This window comes from Chlorocebus sabaeus, chromosome 18 (assembly GCF_047675955.1).
Source record: "Chlorocebus sabaeus isolate Y175 chromosome 18, mChlSab1.0.hap1, whole genome shotgun sequence".
Lineage (NCBI taxonomy): Eukaryota > Metazoa > Chordata > Mammalia > Primates > Cercopithecidae > Chlorocebus > Chlorocebus sabaeus.
In genome coordinates this window covers 20,578,648-20,597,134 of record NC_132921.1, presented here as the reverse complement: position 1 = coordinate 20,597,134, position 18,487 = coordinate 20,578,648, and the positions used below count along the sequence as shown (strand labels likewise).

Here is an 18,487-nt window from a genome sequence, read left to right as displayed (position 1 = left end):
AGCCTGGGTGAGAGTGAGACTCCATCTAAAAAAAAAAAAAAAGTTATCTTCCCAAGGTGGGATCCACTGAAGTTTGGTCTAGTAATTGTTTATTTAAATAAACTCTTCTGGTAATTAACCTTCAGGGCCGGGAATTTTGAGGCTAAGATGAAAGCAAGCCCTGGCTGAAGAAACAATGACCAAAGCCACTCAATTGTCACTTCAGTGCTGGTGAGTGTGGATGCAGGTGCCCAGTAAGGCCTGACAGCAATATATTCCTCAGGGTGAGTTATGACCCAGGCATCAAAGGAGGCAACCTCAACGCCCGGCTGCCAGGAGGAACATGATAGTCAAAGGAAAAAACAAGGGTGGGGCCCCTGTGAAGAGGCAAAACGTATTCTCACTTTCATCAGAAGCTAGGATCAGCTGGGTCGATTACCCAGCCCTTGGCTAGAGTTCTGGAGGATTCAGATTAGAGATGTTGGATCAAAACAAGGAAAGAAAAGACTGAACAGAGCCATTCTGTAAACACGGGCCGAATTCTACTATTTGCTGCTCTACCCAATGTTGTGATTACTACTGAGTGCTTCCTCTCTTTGTTTGTTCTTCTGAGCCAACCTTTGTCCTCTCTGCCTAGACGCTCATTTTCCTGGTAGGACACTTTGAGTTCCGGAAAGACGACGATGAATAACTAAGGCTCAGGGAGAGATAAATACTGCTCTGTCTGCAAAACCACAATGCCTGGCAACCAGCTAGAGCCCCACACTTGGAAACAGAAAGAAATCCTGGGGTTTCTAGAAACCAAACCCACTGGAACCACACAACTTCAGACAAAGCCATTGCCTTCCTTGGGCACAGCTTAATACTCTCTAACGATGATCACAGCAGAAGCCCTATGGACACGTGTACTGTAGCAGTTGGGGAGGGTGTGAGGTGGGAAAAAAAAAGTTGTTTTTTTTTTTTTAAGTTTCCATGCTTTTGAAGCCTGAGTTGAAATAAGGAGAGAGGAAGCAGCTGAGAAAAGCAGGAACTAATAGGGCAGCTGACTCACAGGCGCAGAATCTCAGGTTCATTTGCTCTCAGCAGAAAATTCTCTCTTTCCAATCAGTTCCACTGTTTTCACTTACCGAGCTAATAGCCTAAAAATAGAGATGAATGTGGAACATTATCTTTTAAAAACGCACCTCCCTCTGGGAATGGTAATAAACCATCAGCCATTCACACATTGTTGTGAATTAGTTTAATTTAGTGAGTGGCAATTAGAATGGAGGAAATTTAGAAAGTAAGTAATCAGCCTTTATTTTACACATGAGAAAATGATGGTCCAGAGATGGGAGCTTCTTGCTTGAGATCACACAGAACGTAAACAGCAAACAGAGGTAAGCTGCAGCTACTACTGTCCCAGGTCTCCTGTGAGAGCTGCCGATTCACATTCTCTTGGCATTCATTATGACATTTGTTTATTTATGTGTTTGAGACTGAGTCTCAGTCTGTCACCCAGGCTGGAGTACAGTGGCACGATCTCGGCTCACTGCACCCTCCTCCGCCTCCCAAGTTCAAGTGAGTCTCGTGCCTCAGCCTCCCAAGTAGCTGGGATTACAGGCATGAGCCACCACGCCTGGCCATGACTGACATTTAAAATAGTCATCTGTTGAGCATCCTTAGCATGCCAAGTGCAGGAGGAAGAGTTGGAGACACAATAGATGTGGCTGTCATCTCATGGAGCTGATAGTCCAGCTGGGAGACTGGTAAGTGAATACAGGATCAAGGACCAGTGCCCAGTAAATGAAGCAACTATGACTTCTGCTACGTTATGAAGAAAGAAAACAAGACATAGAGATCAAGAAGGAGAACGATTTCAGATGAGGTGGCAGAAGAGGCCTCAGGGAATTTCAGCTGGGATCTGGAGGATGAGAAGGTGCCAACCTCGACAGGAGAGTGTGAATAAGTGTAAAAGTTTCAGGAAAGAAAGCTGCATGTGGTCCAGTAACTGACAAAAGGTCAAGGTGCTTTACATTGGACTTTCAAGATCTGGGTTCAAACCGTGGCTCCATAACCTACCAGCTCTGTGGCCTATGTACCTCCTGAGCTCGGGGATTTCGAGGTCGTAAGAGATAGTGGTTAGAGATATTGTCTTCATCAAACGGCCTTTGAAATTAGAATTCATTCATTTACATTTCACTTGACTTCTGTTTTGGATAGTTATTGCTAAGTTTCCTATGCTATACAGTGACATTTTTCAGTTCTGAGGAATATAAAAATGTCTTTTACTATCACGCTGACTTTCCAAACTCTAATACTTGGACATTGCGAACTCTGTGACTTTAAGATCTTGACACGGTTCTAATTATACATTATATCTTTATTTCATTGTACTGTTGCTTGATAGTACTGAAAAAGATACGAATACACCTGACTCTGATTTTAATATCACCCTTCGCTCTGTATTTTAATTTCTGCTGCCACTAACAAATGGTAGCCTCTGTGAATTTCTGAAACTGCCCTTTCAAGACGGAATGAAATGGATACCATTTGGAGATCACTGGAAAAGCTCAAAGCAAAATTTATTTTATTGTTCTGTTGTTTTCTTGTGAGTCCCATTAGATGGTTCCTGTGCTATCCCATCTTTCTTATTATCTATTTATGTATTTAAACCTTCAGTTGATGTGTAACATACAGAAAACAGTGTAATAAACTTTCACAAATTGAAGACACATATGCAAACAGCAGCACCCCAGTTAAGAGATGGAATGTTATCAATACTCCAGAAGCCCTTCTTTGACTCCTTAAGTTACAAAACCTTGTAAGGGGGACCACTATTATGACTTCTAATGCCTTATAGTAGTTTTGCCTGCCTTTGTACCTTTTATAAATGAACCCACAAAGTATGTACTCTTTTGTGTCCGACTTCTTTCACTCCACATGTTTGTCATATTCATTCACATTGCTGCCCGTAGTTATAGATCACTTACTGTAGTCGCTACATGGTCTTTCACTGTGGGAAAAGACGACAATTTTTGCATTTTATAGTGGTTGGGTGTTCAGATAGGGTTCCACCTTGGGGCCACTACAATTAGGGCTGCTGTGAATATTCTTGGACATGCCTTTTGGTGAACATGTATGTACATTTCTATTTATAACTGGGAAGGAAATAACTCGGACCACATCAATTTGAATTTTATTTTTGCATATTCTTTGAGCAATTAACATAAACACATGCTTTAAAATATTCAAAATTTACAGAAGAGTGTACAGTAGAAAATAGTTGTCCCTCCTACTCCTGCCTGCTAACCACTCCATTCTCCTTCTGAGAAGCTTACTGTTATCCATTTCTTATGGAAAAAAAAAAAAAAAAAAAAAATATATATATATATATATATGGCCCTGGGCACAGTGGCTCACACCTGTGGCACTTTGAGAGGCTGCGGCGGGCAGATCACTTGAGCTCAGGAGCTCAAGACCAGCCTGGCCAACATTACGAGACCCAGTCTCTACTAAAAATGCAAAAATCAGCCAGGCGTGGTGGCACATGACTGTAGTCCCAGCTACTTGGGAGGCAGAGGCACGAGAATTACTTGAATCCAGTCAGCGGAGGTTGCAGTGAGCCGTGATCACACCACTCAACTCTAGCCTAGGCAACAGAGCAAGACTCTGTCTCAAAAAATAATAATAATAAATAAATAAGTAAATAAAAATAGCTTTCTTTTTGGAACTATCACATTTTATCAGTTGCAATCACAGCTTTATAAACACATCCTAATTGACTGAACTGCGGTCCTAATAATACTAATAAACCGCGTGTGAACATTATAGTTTACATACTTTTATCTACTCTCACTATTTAATCTTCCCCCAAACTGAGGAGGTAGGCACAGAGTTAAGACAACCATTTAACAGATGAGATAACGAAGCCCCAGAGAAGTCAATCCTTTGCCTAAGAACATGTTGGGTTTCCAATGGCAGAAGTAGGAGTAAATCCAGATTTCTGGCTAAAACTAACTAGTTCTAGTTACCTCCTGCATTAAGGAATCAGAGTTAATATCTGACAGCAACAATGTCAAAACTGACAGTGCCTGGTACCTAGGGCTCCTGTGTCTCTTGGGAGCCAAAGCTGCCCAGGGATCTGTGCTGGACCCAAGCCTCCTTTAGCCAAAAACTCCTGAGCTCCACAGGGCAGAGTTCTCGGGACCTTGAAAGGAAAGGGGGAAACTCTCATGCCTCCCGACAAAGGTCAGAGATCCCGTGCTCCTTTCCTGCCAGAAAGTCACTCAATCAGATAAATGTGGGTATTTCGCTTTTGCATATACCCCAAGAGACAGCTTTAAAAAAGTTACCTACTGATGATGACCGAGCTAACTCATCTCCACTCCCCGGCCTGTTTGTGCATTTGAGGTCTCATGCTCAGAAAGTGATTCATTTCCTCTTTTTCTTTTAGTTTCCTTTCTCTATTTGTCACCTCTTTTTTTTTTTTTCTCTGAAATCAAAATGGTTCTGTTTATAATCACAGATTTCTGGTTGTAATTTGGCCTGTCATGTTTCCACCCAAGCACTGTGGCTTGCAAGCTTTCCCAGGAATGGCTTGTGTGTTTGAAATGAAGAATACACTATTTTAAAGTTTATTCCAGGGACTTTTAGGGTGGAACTGCCCCTCTTACTTGCCCTATTCCCTTCATTTTAGAAGTGGTCTTTTGACTTTTTTCATAGTATTATTTTACTGGTTGTATGTAAGAGGTTTATTTGGAAACAGAACGCTTGTTTGCTGGTGCTGCAAAGAAATAGTACTCGAACATAAATTTAATTTTCTTTTTTCCCCCCATGATCTGTGGTTTTCTTTTTAATTATCTTTAGTCTTGTGATCACACATAATTTAAAAATTTGTATATATCTCTGCTACTTTAATCCCTTTAAGTTGGCAAAAGCACCATTCCCAATCACAGATACACAGTTCAACAGTTTTATGTTTCTGAATGGCTGTTTAAAGACAATCCTAAATTATAAATTAGTTTGACTTACATTGTAAAGAATTCAAGAGTGAAGTTTTAACTTGCTTCTATTTTAAAAGCATGTGACCTTATAGATTTATAAGATGTGAGAAGTGTTGAATAATCTTTAATATTACACATAAACAATACTAAAATGCCTTTCAATAAGTAAAAGGAACCATTTTAAATACAGGGAATTGTAATTAGATTGGCATCGTTAAGGCCAAAACTCTAGACATTGCTACCTTATTTATCTTCAACCCTTGCCTTTAAGAGGCAAATGACAGGTGAATCTTGCTTGGTTCTGAGACAGTGAAGGAATTTCCCCAGTATTTAAACATATTCACATAACCAGCTATATAAATCTAAATATAAAACCAATCTCCAGTAAGTTTTAAGATGGCACGCACCATCTTTGTGAAAAGCTGAACATTACTAATGAAGTCTAATCATATCTTTAGAAGGGGTCAACAGTGATAGCATTTACTGAATTGGAATTACTATTAAAATTCAAAAACTGAACATATTCATTTAACCACAAGCCAGTCTTAGTTTTAAATCAGGACTGCCCAGCAAAATATGCTGTCAGTCATTCACAATCTGAATTCTGGTGTATGAGATCTATTAAAGTATGGTACACATAAAAAAACATGAGACATTTGTTTTGTAATAAATAAGGCAGTGGCCAATTATTACTCATTAGTAGCTTTTTTGAGATAAGCTATCAAGTCTGCCCTTTCTTCCTTCTTTTTAATGCCGACAAAGATCATTTTTGTTCCAGGGATGCACTTCTTGGGATTCTCCAAATACTCCATCAGTGTATCCTCTCCCCAGGTGATGCCTTTGTTCTTATTGGCGGCTGTGTAAGAGTATCCAGGGGCCTGAACTGTCTTCCTCCCAAAGAGACCATGGAGATTTGGCCCAGTCTTGTGTTTGCCTCCCTTTTCAACGGTGTGGCACTGGGAACACTTCATAGTAAAAATCTTCTTGCCCTTCTCAACATTACCCATATTTAATTCTCTTTTTAGTCACTGGTGCAACGAAGATTCCCGCTCCGAAGCAGGACGTCCCCACACTCTAACTAACTTTTTTAGTAAGGCCATTTTTACTTTCTGCAGAAAGGGTGCTCGTAGCAGATGGAACAATGGCGAGAGCACATCCAAACAAAGGAAGGAAGCCATTTTTATTCCTTACGCAGTTTGTCCCTGCTACTTTGTCCTGTCTCCATTGGCCAGAGCCAGACAGCACAATCTAAACTAAAACCTGATTGGCTAACAGTTTAAAACTTTTTAAAATAGGTAAAAGTAATGGAAAGACAAAGGAAAAGAGGAAGTTGCTTATGCCAAATAGGGAAGGGGCATAGGCTGCGAGCTGGAAGGTGCCTGTGGGCATGTCTGTCACAAATATATTGGTTAAGGTACAAGGACATAGAAGGTACTACGTGCCTGTGAGCATGTTTAACAGCTACATAGGATAGGGCCTAACAAAGAGTTATTAGCATAAAGTGAGGAGGCTTGAAGGAAATTAGTCTTTAAAAGAAATTATTATTTTTAACATTTATGATTTATTTTTTAACAAGGGAAACTTTGAAGAGGGAACTTTTTACTTTCTACATTACTGATCCAAACTTTTATATTCCTAGGAAGTCAAATGTGTCCTTGGGATTTAGTCTTCACAGCAGACTTTCAAAATCCAGTCCAGTCCTAAAATGATGAAAATACTCACCTATGATTTATTTAAGAACTTTTCAACGTGTTTGATATTTATATTTAAACATGTGAAATTCTGGAATTTGTTTTGATGCAGATAATGAGGTAGGAAACTGACATTAATGATTTTTTCTGAATGTATAATCAATCGTCTTAAAACTACTTATGGAGGCTGGGCGCAGTGGCTCACGCCTGTAATCTCAGCACTTTGGGAGGCTGAGATGGAAGGATCATCTGAGGTCAGGAGTTTGAGACCAGCCTGACCAACATGGTGAAACCCCGTATCTACTATAAATACAAAAATTAGCCGGGCATGGTGGTGGATGCCTGTAATCCCAGCTACTTGGAAGGCTGAGGCAGGAGAATTGCTTGAACCTGGGAGATGGAGGTTGCAGGGAGCAGACATTGCACTACTGCATTCCAGCCTGGGCGACACAGCAAGACCCTGTCTCAGAAAAACAAAAACAAAAACAAAAACAAAACAAAACAAAAAAACCCACTTATGGAATAATCAATTCACTTTGTCTTCACGGAATTGAAATGCCACCTCCATCATATACATTATTCCTACATTTTGAGATCTGTATCTTTAGCTCTCTGCTCTGCAGAACTATTTAATACTGTGTTTATATTTGCTTTGTAATATTTTAAAGGGTAGGGGTGGTTCTCTATGGGCTTCTTACATTCCTAAAAAAACTCTTCATGGCATTCTAATTGGAATTGCATTGTGTTCACAGAATAATTGGGCAGAGGAATGTCTTCTCATCCAGAAATCCTTCTTCCATTATGTCCTTCAAGACACAACCAGGATTCTTCATTTAGGTTTTGCGTACGCCTTAGTAAGCATATTGATAGTTTTAATTTTGTTCAGAGATGGGTTCTTGCTCTGTTGCCCAGGCTGGAGTGTAGTGGCACCATCATAGCTCACTGCAACTACAAACTCCTAGGCTCAAGCGATCCTCTTGCCTCAGTCTCCTAAGTAGGTGGGACTACAGCTTTAAGCCACCACACCGAGTCTAAACATATATATTTCTTTGTTACTAATTGAATGGTGCTTTTTAAAAACATTGATTTTTCTAACCGATTATGACTGAACTATAGCCTGTTATTGTTGGACTATAATAGACTATAAGAAGGCTGTTTTATTTTTCTTTTCTCTTTTAGAGATGGGATTTCCCTATGTTGCCCAGGCTGGTCTCAAACTCCTGGGCTCAAATAGTCCTCCTCCATTACCCTCCTAAGTAGCTAGGATTACAGGCACAACCCACAGAGCTCAGAGTCAAAGTCTGTTTAAAAAACTAATGTGGTATCGGCTGGGTGTGGTGGCTCATGCCTGTAATCCCAGCATTTTGGGAGGCCAAGGTGGGGAGAATCACCTGAGGTCAGGAGTTCAAGACCAGCCTGGCCAACATGGCAAAACCCCACCTCTACTAAAAATATAAAAATTAGCTAGGTGTGGTGGCAGGTACCTGTAATCCCAGCTATTCGGGAGGCTGAGGCAGGAGAATCACTTGAACTCAGGAGGCGGAGGTTGCAGTGAGCCGAGATCATGCCACTGTACTCCAGCCTGGGCGACAGAGCAAGATTCCATCTCAAAAAAATAAAAGAAAGAGAGAAAAGAAAAGAAAAAAAGACATGCCAGGACTGTAGGCACCCACCTGAAGCTAGGAGAGGGAGGGAAGGATTCTTCTGGAGGCTTCATAAAGAGCATGCCCTGAAGGCACCTTGATTTTGGACTTCTTGAGTGCTGTGGTGTGATCTTGGCTCACTGCAACCTGATCTCAGCTCACAGCAACCTCTGCCTCCTGGGTTCAAGTGATTCTCCCACCTCAGCCTCCCAAGTAGCTGGGACTACAGGTGTGCACCACTGCCTGGCTAATTTTTGTATTTTTATTAGAGACGGGGTTTCACTATGTTGGTCAGGCTGGTCTCGAACTCCTGATTTTAAGTCATCCGCCCACCTCGGCCTCCCAAAGTGCTGGGATCATAGGCGTGAGCCACCATGCCTGGCCTGAGAGAATACATTTCTATTGTTTTAAACCACCTAGAGTGTGGTACTTTGTTACAGCAGCCCTAGGAAGCTAGCATAAGATAAAATGTCAATTACAATGATGCTGAAACAAAAAAAACAAGACATGTTCGACTACAATGTGGTTCTACCCTGGTCAGGAAATATGGGAGTTTTAATAAGATAGGTTGAAACAGTGACTATCTTTGCTGACACTGCCATTTGTACTAGAATTACCATAATATTTTTACAAGTCACACTGTCTCGGGTCTTAGCTTGGTTAATCTACTCACACCACAGCCAGAGTGACTTTCTAGAGTTTTATTACATCAACTACCTGCTAAAAACCTTCCATAGTTCCCTACTGCCCCTACGATAATATCCAAACTTCTCCAGTGGCTTTTCTCCCCATCGCTTCTTGCCACTCCTGGCCTCACACTGCTGTCAGTCTGCCAAGAATGTCCTTCTTCCCTTTGGTTAGTGTGATTGCTTGGTCAACTTCTATTCGAGCCTCAGGTCCCTATGTGGATGCCTTTTCCTACTGATTGCTCTCCCCAGCAACCCTGTAGTCTGTGTTAATTTCCCTGGCTCAGGACTGACACACATCTTATTGCACCTGCTGGGTTACTATCTATATCACCCTCTGGCCTTGCTACTCAAAGTTGTCCACAGAGCAGAAGCAGCAACACAGCCAGAGTTCATGAAAGATGCAGAATCTCAGGTCCAAGCAGAGCTCTAGAATCAGATGTACATTTTAAGAAGATACTCAAGTGATTCTTAGGCACATGAAGTTTCTGAGTTACTGGTCTCTCAACCGAAGATTGCATAAGAGGCAGGGGGCATTGCTTTCCCTTGGCCTAGTTCAGTGTCTGTCTTTTTGTTTTTTTATTTGTTTGTTTGTTTTTTGAGACAGAGTTTCGCTCTTGTTGCTCAGGCTGGAGTGCAATGTCGTGATCTCGGCTCACTGCAACCTCCACCTCCCGGGTTCAAACAGTTCTCCTGCCTCAGCCTCCCCAGTAGCTGGGATTACAGGCATGTGCCACCACACCTGGCTAATTTTGTATTTTTAGTCGAGATGGGTTTTCACCATGTTGGTCAGGCTGGTCTCGAACTCTTGACCTCAGGTGATCCACCCACCTTGGCCTCCTAAAGTGCTGGGATTACAAGCGTGAGCCACACCGTGCCTGGCCTCAGTGTCTGTCTTAAAGAGAGATTTTTTTTTTTTTTTTTTTTTTTTGAGACAGATTTTTACTCTGTTGCCCAGGCTGGAGTGCACTGGCACCATCTCGGTGCACCGCAACCTTTGCCTGGGTTCAAGCGATTCTCCTGTCTCAGCCCAGCCTCCCGAGTAGCTGGGATTACAGGATTACAGGCATGCACCACCACGCCTGGCTAATTTTTGTATTTTTAGTAGAGACGGTGTTTTGCCACATTGGCCAGGCTGGCGGACTCCTGACCTCAAGTGATCTGCCAGCCTTGGCTTTCCAAAGTGCTGGGATTACAAGCGTGACAGATATAATCCATCAAATACTGCGGCTAATTTCCTGTTAACAAACATGTTATACAGGAAAACAACAACAAGTTTCCCTTTTATTAGAACAAACACAATCAGATCTACAGCCTGTATATTTTATCCCAGGCTGACTCTAAATATGCCTCATTTATATCTCATATCTTCTTGTTTAACGGTCAAATCCTACTTTCTGCATGAAATGTACGAATGACTATTCTATTACTAATCATGCTTGTCTTGTTTGTCATTGTGGTTCATATATACATATATATACTTTTTTTTAACACTGACATTGAAATGATCAGATGTGCACTGTCATTTTTGAACTTGTTTCATGAAAAAGGATTATCTAATAGTTTTTTAAAATGTCATTTTCACCAGTCTTACTTAAAAAAATAATAATAGGGAATTCTAACACTTCACGATACATTTTTATTAATTATTTTGTTTGGTCAAATATCTCTATGTTTATATTTGTTGCAAGTCCAACATTAAATGATACTCCCCTTTTCCAGAGAATATACAGTTAAGAGAGGCTATTCACTCTGCTTCTTCTAGCTGCTGCTTCTTTTTTTTTTTTTTTTGAGACAGGGTTCTCACTTTGTCTCTCAGGCTAGAGTGGAGTGGCTCGATCATAGCTCACTGCAACCTCCTCCTCCTGGGCTCAAGCAATCCTCCCACCTCAGCATCCCGAGTAGCTGACACTACAGCTTGTACTTGTATTATCCGCAGGGACGGGGTTTCGCCATGTTCCCCAGGTTGGTCATGAACTCCTGGACTCAAGCGACCCCCCTGCCTCCACCTCCCACAGTGCTGAGATTACAAGCATGAGCCACCATGCCCAGCCAATTCTCTTTAGAGAATGTTAGCCCTGCCAAAGAGTTGTTTATGGACCATCTCAAATCCCAAATCTTTAAAAGTCCTCTAGAAACCAGCTCAATTTGACCCATTTCCAAAGTCCACCTCCCCTGACTTCTTTCCGCTCTTTTCCTCTTTGCAAACTGAATTTGCAATTCCCTAAAAAACAGAGTTGCCTAAGGTTTGTATCCAGTACGGGTCACGTGACCAATTCTTTTCTAATGAAAATGTTAGAGGATGGGATTAACATACCTTTTGTAGGTAAACAATGTTATGATTCACTTTTTTTTTTTTTTTGGTTGTTGTTGAGTATATTCACTGCATTTCAGGATGTGTGATTTGAACAACAGAAATTTAATAATTTATGCAACCAAAAAGTTAACGGTGTTCCTTATGTATTAAGTATGTCAAAATGAGCCTGGAGTGGTTTTGAGTACCACTTGGGGATAATAGATTTCAAGGCAGCATCTCCACTGCCCTTTCTGCATCTTGTGATGATTCCTGAGTTCTGTCCACTCTTACTCGTTTGTATATACCCCAGTCAAAAACAGCCAACATCAGCCTCGAAACTATGTTGTTTAAACTCAAGAGCAGTTTTGTTCCATGCTTATATTGTTGACCATACCTTCAGCAGGACCAAGCCATAAATAAATATTTGCTGGTTTGTGTTGATTGAATGATTTAAGATAAATAAACAACCTCAAATGCCTACTGAGGCCAGATAATGTAAATGGGGAAAGCAAACAGCAGGGAGTGGGGTGAACAGGAGCACCCTAGGTTCCTCTAAAGGGTGTGGCTTCAACCACACACTTCAAGCCTATTTTGCACTTTCAGAAAATGGATCCCGGGTTGTCAGAGCTTCTGATTTTCCAAGAGATGCTGGAATCTGGGTTTTTCATGCAATCCCTCAATGTTTGAAATGTTGGTCATCAATTCAAATTTTTTACAATACATTTTGAAGGCCAATACTGTAAACCAAACTAAACACTTCTAGGGAGTCCATGCAACGAATTTGCAATCTTTTCATTAAACAGCACAGCTAATATGAAAACACGCTTTTTTTTTTTCTTTTTCTTTTTTGAGACAGAGTCTTATTCTGTTGCCCAGGCTGGAGTGCAGTGGTGCCATCTCGGCTCACCGCAACCTCCGCCTCCCAGGTTCAAGCGATTCTCGTGCCTCAGCCTCCCAAGCAGCTGGGACGACAGGCGTGCACCACCAAGGCTGGCTAATCTTTTGTATTTTAGTAGAGACGGGGTTTCACCATATTGGCAAGGCTGGTCTCGAACTCCTGGCCTCAAACGAACCACCCGCCTCGGCCTCCCAAAGAGCTGGAATTACAGGCGTGAGCCACCGCATTCGGCGAAAACACACATTTTCTAGGAAACTGATTGCTGGGAAGGCTACAGTGGGTAAGAGCTCTTGATCTCTGTGGGCCTGCCTGGGTCGGGATCGGGGCAGCTCTCTGCCTAAGTGAACTGGGGCAATTTTCTGCAAACCTCAGTTTCCGCACCTGTAAAGTAGCAACAGTTGTTCTGAGGACGGAATGAGAGAATGCATGCCAAAGCCCTTAGCATGAAGCGGCTCCCAGTAACCGTTAACTACTCCTAATTACTACTCCTCATAATAGAATTACTCATGGCCTCGCCAAATATTGTGCAAATAATTTCACGTTCCCAGGTAGCTCATTCCTCCCACAAAAGATTTGAACGTTTTCCGTATGACAACGATCCACTTGTTTTTGCTAAACATCCAGAATGGGCGATATGGACCTATCTGGAAGCTCGCACACAAATCCCTTCCCAATTCAAACACGATATTCTTTCTGGCTGGCACCAGGGCTTCTGTTTGCAGTGACTTCCTGGGACCCGGCGCCTTCTCACAGGGCCTCTGGTTCTCCTCTGCGCTGATTACGGTTCTTCCCATTTCCCTTCCCTGTTACTGCCCATACTCTTCAAGTTCGAAAAGTTTCCTTTTCCAATCCCTTTCCGGGACTTGTTTACCCAAGTCTCTAATTGCCAAGGCCTTTGGTCTCTCCCCACCCACAACTTTCCTCCTGGGAAAACTTTCCTCCTGGGAAAACCCTTCTCCTCCCGCCACTCCCAGCTCCCGCCACCACTGCCGCTGACGACGCCCAGCGTTTGCAGATGGTCAAAGCCGACTCCGTTCTCCTCCCACCCCGTTTTGTAAGGAAGTAATTTCGCGGCCGAGGGCTCTGCGCCCCCAGCCGCGGGTCGGCGCCGCCGCGGGTCGGGAGCGTGTCCGGGCAGGTCGCGCTCGGCGGGGGACTTCCCCGCCCGCCTGGGTAGCGCGTCCGCTCCCCGAGCGCCGTCTGTGGGGCGGGGACAGGGGCGGGCCCGGCGTCTAGTTTCCCTACGTCACCGGGGAAGTTCTTATTGGACAAAAGCGTGGTCTCTGGCGCGGGGACCTCAGAGTTTCCCGGGCACTCACCGAGTGTACTTGGCAGTTCCGGGCGTCCGAGCAGTCGATCCCGGCACCCCTGCCCGCGGGTCTGTTGGTGTTCAGCTCGCGTCCTGCAGACGTCCGACGTGCTCCAGTTGGAGACCGAGGTTCCCGGGCTCTGTAGCTGAGCGGGCGGCGGCACCGGCGGAGATGCCTGGGAAGAAGGCGCGCAAGAACGCGCAACCGAGCCCAACGCGGGCTCAGGCAGGTACCGACCCGCTGGGGCCAGCGAAAACCCAGGCTGGGCGGTGTCGGGGCCGGGGTGGAGGTCTCGGTCAGGGCGGGCTCAGCCCGTCGGGGCTCGGGCACAGACTGCGCAGGGGCTCAAGGTCGGGCCAGGTATGTGCCCTGGCGCGAGCCTTAGGGGCGCCTCCAGAAAGTTCTTCGGGGGTTTTCCCCAGGACAGCGGGGACTGCAGGGACGGCAGGGACGGCGAGGGACCAGGCCGGATTTGGGATTGGGATGCAGCTGCATTTCACCAGAGACAAAAAGCTCGTCTCCTCTTCCCCACTTGCCCTTCCGCGGGGCCACGAGGAACAAGTGCAAGTGTAGGCGGCTGCTTCTGGGAGAAAGTCATTGTCGCGGCAGAAGGGGCAAGAGAGGACTCCGGAGACCGCCTGGACTCCCAGCCCTTCCAGAGACGGCCCCACAAGGGCAACCTGTGTTCAGAAGCCTAGAAAATCTTGTAATATTTAAATAATCGATCATGTGGGAGTTGGGGATAGGAGAATAGGAGTTAGTCCGCTCCCTTTTTTCATTCATTCATTCTCACTCCCCGCCCCCATACTTACAACTCCATCATAACTTTTCAGGCCAGCGCCCCGGCCCCATCCTTTTTCTAAATCTAACCAGGGCCCGAAATCTGTGTGGGCCATACTGCTGTTGCATCAGACGATTATACGCCCCCCGCCCCCCCACCTTTTAAGTTACTTTCATTTTATAGAGCTCCTGGGGCGTACTAAGGAAGTGGAAGTGGTGCATTGCAAATGTGACCATGCCTAAGTTGGTAACAGGCTGCTGTCTCTGGCTCTTGTGTAGGATGGAAAAAACTTTGTCTACCTTTTGTGATGTCCTAGGATTCTGACCGTGTTTCATTCTGAAGGATCTTACCTGTGCATAGCACTTTTTGGTCCGACTTAATTCCCAAGAATAAGAAGCAGCACAGAGTTCCGCTTAAACTTGATTTGATTGATACTAATACATTTATAGGTGTGTAACTGCAATTTTTTAAAAATTAAGGAAGTGAACGGGAACTATTTTCTGCCTTGTTTTCTACATTTTTGGTGAAAGGGATAACTTTTCCACTTAGAATTCAGGGCTTCCAATGTCGGATGCTGAATGTTATTTGGTGTTTCTTTTTTACTTTTAGGACTGTATATTAATATATCTCAATCTCTGTAGACAACATGTCTATGTAAATACTTCCCAAAATGTTTGATCCTGTAGCCCATAAAGAATAACGTCTTAGATTTATTAGGTCTCTTGGTGTAGGAGTTAGGAAATATTTCACTCACCTCTTGTAGAGAGAAATTGGTTGAAATATAGGTTGAAAATTTTGCTTTACTATATATTTACAGCTTTGATTTATTTTGAACCTAAATATAGTATTTTCAGAGTCGATTTATAAAATAGACCAGATTTTAATTTGTAATCATGATTTTTAATGTTTGTAGTCATGAAGTGAACCCAGAAGACCTCAAGCTGCTCTTTGAAATATTCAAGAAAATTGAAATTATAGTCAGTATAGATACGATATTATAGTCAGTATAATGTTAACTGCACTTACTGAAAAAAGTGTACTTGGAAATTATAAGCATTATTTTTCTTAATATTCAGTTTAGAATAACTCAGTTCCAAAAAGTAGTAAATATGTGAATTAAACATCACTTATTTTCTGCTCCTCTCATTCCCATAAAGGCAAAGGATTGGTACAGAATGGGGTTATAGGAAGAAGTGGGGTTACATTAAAATAGAAATGTTTAAATTATTTTAGAGAATGTGGACTTAATTTTAGAAAAAGATTTTATGAGTCTTTTATGAGAAAATAACAGAGTTTTTTTTAATGAGAAAAAGAATACATTTAGATTTGCCTATATAATGAGAGTATAACCTAAGCTGTAAATTATTGCCATTTGAAAATCAAATCCTACTTGAAAGCCACAGAGAACTTGACTTCTGTTTTCCAGCCAACCTTAAATGAAAGAGAAAAAGATGACATCATCTAAGGCTGGTAAAATGACTAATGCTACTCTTTGTACTATCTGATATATTTGAAAGTAAGGTAACACTTGCCTCATGCATTTTTAAAAAACTCAAAGTAAATGTCTTTATTCTTACCTCAACGATTGCTTTCGGTGAGTCACAATGTGTGTGTGTGTGTGTGTGTGTGTGTGTGTTTTCCATTTGGAAAACAGGTGCATATAAAGCCAAAGTTAAGAGAAATGCTTCGTGGGATACTCAGTTTGTCACTAGTGTGGGCGTATTAGGTCTTGCTGGTTACAGTTTGTAATATCATCAGTGTTAATGTCCATGTTTTGCTTTCCTTCTCAGAGCTCGAAGTCGAGTGTGCTACTCAACTCAGGAGATTTGGAGACAAACTGAACTTCCGGCAGAAACTTCTGAATCTGATAGCCAAACTCTTCTGCTCAGGAACCTGACTGCATCAAAAACTTGCATAAGGGGACTCCAAAAGAGACTTTTTCTCAGGAGGTGCACACTTCATCAATTTGAAGAAAGATTGCATTGTAATTGGGAGGAATGTGAAGGCACATTCACGGGTGCCCTTGGAAACGGAAGATGGAATACATCGAAGTGAATTTCTGCTCGAGATTTCCCAGATTATCATTCTTTGGGATGAGAGAACATTATAAAACCACTTTGTTTATTTTAAAGCAAGAATGGAAGACCCTTGAAAATAAGGAAGTAATTATTGACACATTTCTTTTTTACTTAGAGAATTGTTCTAGTGTTTTCGCTGAGGGTTACTGCTGGCCTAGTGTAAAGGGAGATGACCAATGATTAGACTGGGCGGCTGGGAAGAAACAGTTCAGTGCTTTGTTGTTGCTGTTTTTGGTGTTTTGCTTTTCAATGCCAACTCAGCACAATGTATATGATTCGGTTTATACATATTACCTTGTTATAAGGAAAAAATTCATTCTGAGAACACTGAAATGTTAGAGTCAATGTTGATTTCTTAGGTCACTACACAATGTAAAATCATTTGTTTCTTTTGACTCAAATTGTATGGCTTCTGTTCAGATGATCTTTCATTCAATGTGTTCCGGTTGGGCATTAGTGGAAACTATGGAAAACTGGAAAATAACTTTGAAAAAATTGGATAGAAGTATAGGAGGGTTACTTGGGGCCAGTAAATCGGTAGACTGAACATTCAATATAATAAAAGAACACAGGGATTTTGTATAACCAGGGATAATTAAAAGAAAAAAGAAGTTGATTTTTAATTGATGTTTTTAAAACTTAGTAAAACAAATATTCAGAAGTAACTTGATAAGAAATGAATGTTTCTAAAGAAGTTTCTAAAGATTTGGAAAATGCTCCTTGTCACATTAGTGTGCACCCTACAAAAAGTGACCTTTTAATATAAATTAAGAATATTTTTATAATTGGAATATACTTTTCTTAAAAAAAAGGAACAGATACTTTCATCTAGAATGAAAGTTCCACATATGCATCAGTGAATATAGGTATCTACACATACTTACCTACTTATATGGATATCTGTATCGATAATTTGTATTAGAGTATTATATAGATTCTTAGAAGGGTCGCAAGTAAGTTTCATTTTTTATCTGGGCTATATACAGTCCTTAAATGCATAAAAGAAATAATGCCATGATTTTATTTCAGCAAAAATAATTTTATTTATTTTGCCTATTTATAGTTAAAATATTTTTCTTTAGTTTGAAAATGTGTATTAAAGTTATGTTTTTGAGTTACGAGAGTCTTATAACTACTTGAATTTTTAGTTAAAATATCTTAATGTAGGTTATAGTCACTTTAGATGGAAGATTACCTCACATATGTTTTCTTCAGTATTACTTAAGATTGTTTATTTAGTGGCCGAGTTTTTTTCTTTTCAGCCTAGAGGCAGATATCTTACCATCTGGTATTTATAGTCTATCTTGTATTTAAATATATGTACACATACAAACGTTGATACTGTGGCAGTAAACTATTAAAAGTTTTCACTGTTCTTTTCTGTGTGTTAATTTTGTCTTCATCTTGTAAGCTGCTAATTAGTAAGTGTTCATTATCAAGCCACAGTATTTTAACTGATTTCCATCAGCAGACATCCCAGAGGATCCTTCTGACCCATCCCAGAACCTTCTGACCACACGGTCTCCTCCCAGTAGTTGGACTAGCAAATATAGGAGAATTTGCATGATTTCTGCTGTCAAGGGACTTACACTTTAATTGGGAGGGAAAATAGTGAAAAATAGGAAATGAATGCCCTACGTAGGTCCTTTTTTTTTTTTTTTTTTTTAATTTCTTCTGAGACAGAGTCTTGCTCTGTCCCCCAGGCTGGAGTGTAGTGGCACGATTTTGGCTCACTGCAACCTATGCCTCCCGGGTCCGAGTGATTCTTGTGCTAAAGCCTCCTCACCGCGCCACCACACTGGGCTAATTTTTGTGTTTTTAGTAGAGATGGGGATTTCACCATGTTGGCCAGGCTGGTCTTGAATTCCTGGCCTCAAGTCATCTGCCTGCTTCGGCCTCCCAAAGTGCTGGGATTACAGCCTGTAGAGATTCACGATCTCATTAGAGGTGTTTTGTGAGCTGGCATCCTTGACTGCTCCTGGGTCTGTCTGGCAAGAGGAGCTACAGGACGGTTTCCTTTTTGGCGACCTCACACTTCTTCCTCTGCTTCCAGCGCTAGAGTAGCAAAGATTGCTTCATCTGAGGTTAGTCATGTGCAAAAGTAGATGTAACTCAATGGCCTTCCTGTTTGAGTGTGTGA

The 18,487-nt window shown here is 42.0% G+C and overlaps 1 protein-coding gene and 1 pseudogene across 3 annotated transcripts; one reads left to right on the top strand and one right to left on the bottom strand.

Annotated features, from left to right (window-relative positions):
- Positions 1-5,253: 5,253 nt before the first annotated feature.
- LOC103244190 (cytochrome c pseudogene) lies at positions 5,254-5,976 on the bottom strand (annotated as a pseudogene).
- Positions 5,977-13,474: 7,498 nt separating this feature from the next.
- On the top strand, positions 13,475-17,726 carry PMAIP1 (phorbol-12-myristate-13-acetate-induced protein 1). 3 transcript variants are annotated; one of them, XM_008013902.3, is made up of 3 exons: positions 13,478-13,717; positions 13,911-14,194; positions 16,060-17,726. In XM_008013902.3, exons 1-3 carry the CDS (start codon positions 13,660-13,662, stop codon positions 16,108-16,110), a joined length of 393 nt encoding a protein of 130 aa, XP_008012093.2. In that variant the 5' UTR covers positions 13,478-13,659; the 3' UTR covers positions 16,111-17,726. The 3 variants fall into 3 exon arrangements, with proteins under 3 accessions (XP_008012094.1, XP_008012093.2, XP_037843894.2); XM_037987966.2 differs by having other exon boundaries at positions 13,916-14,057; positions 16,060-16,434; XM_008013903.3 differs by lacking the exon at positions 13,911-14,194 and having other exon boundaries at positions 13,475-13,717.
- The last annotated feature ends 761 nt before the right edge of the window (positions 17,727-18,487 follow it).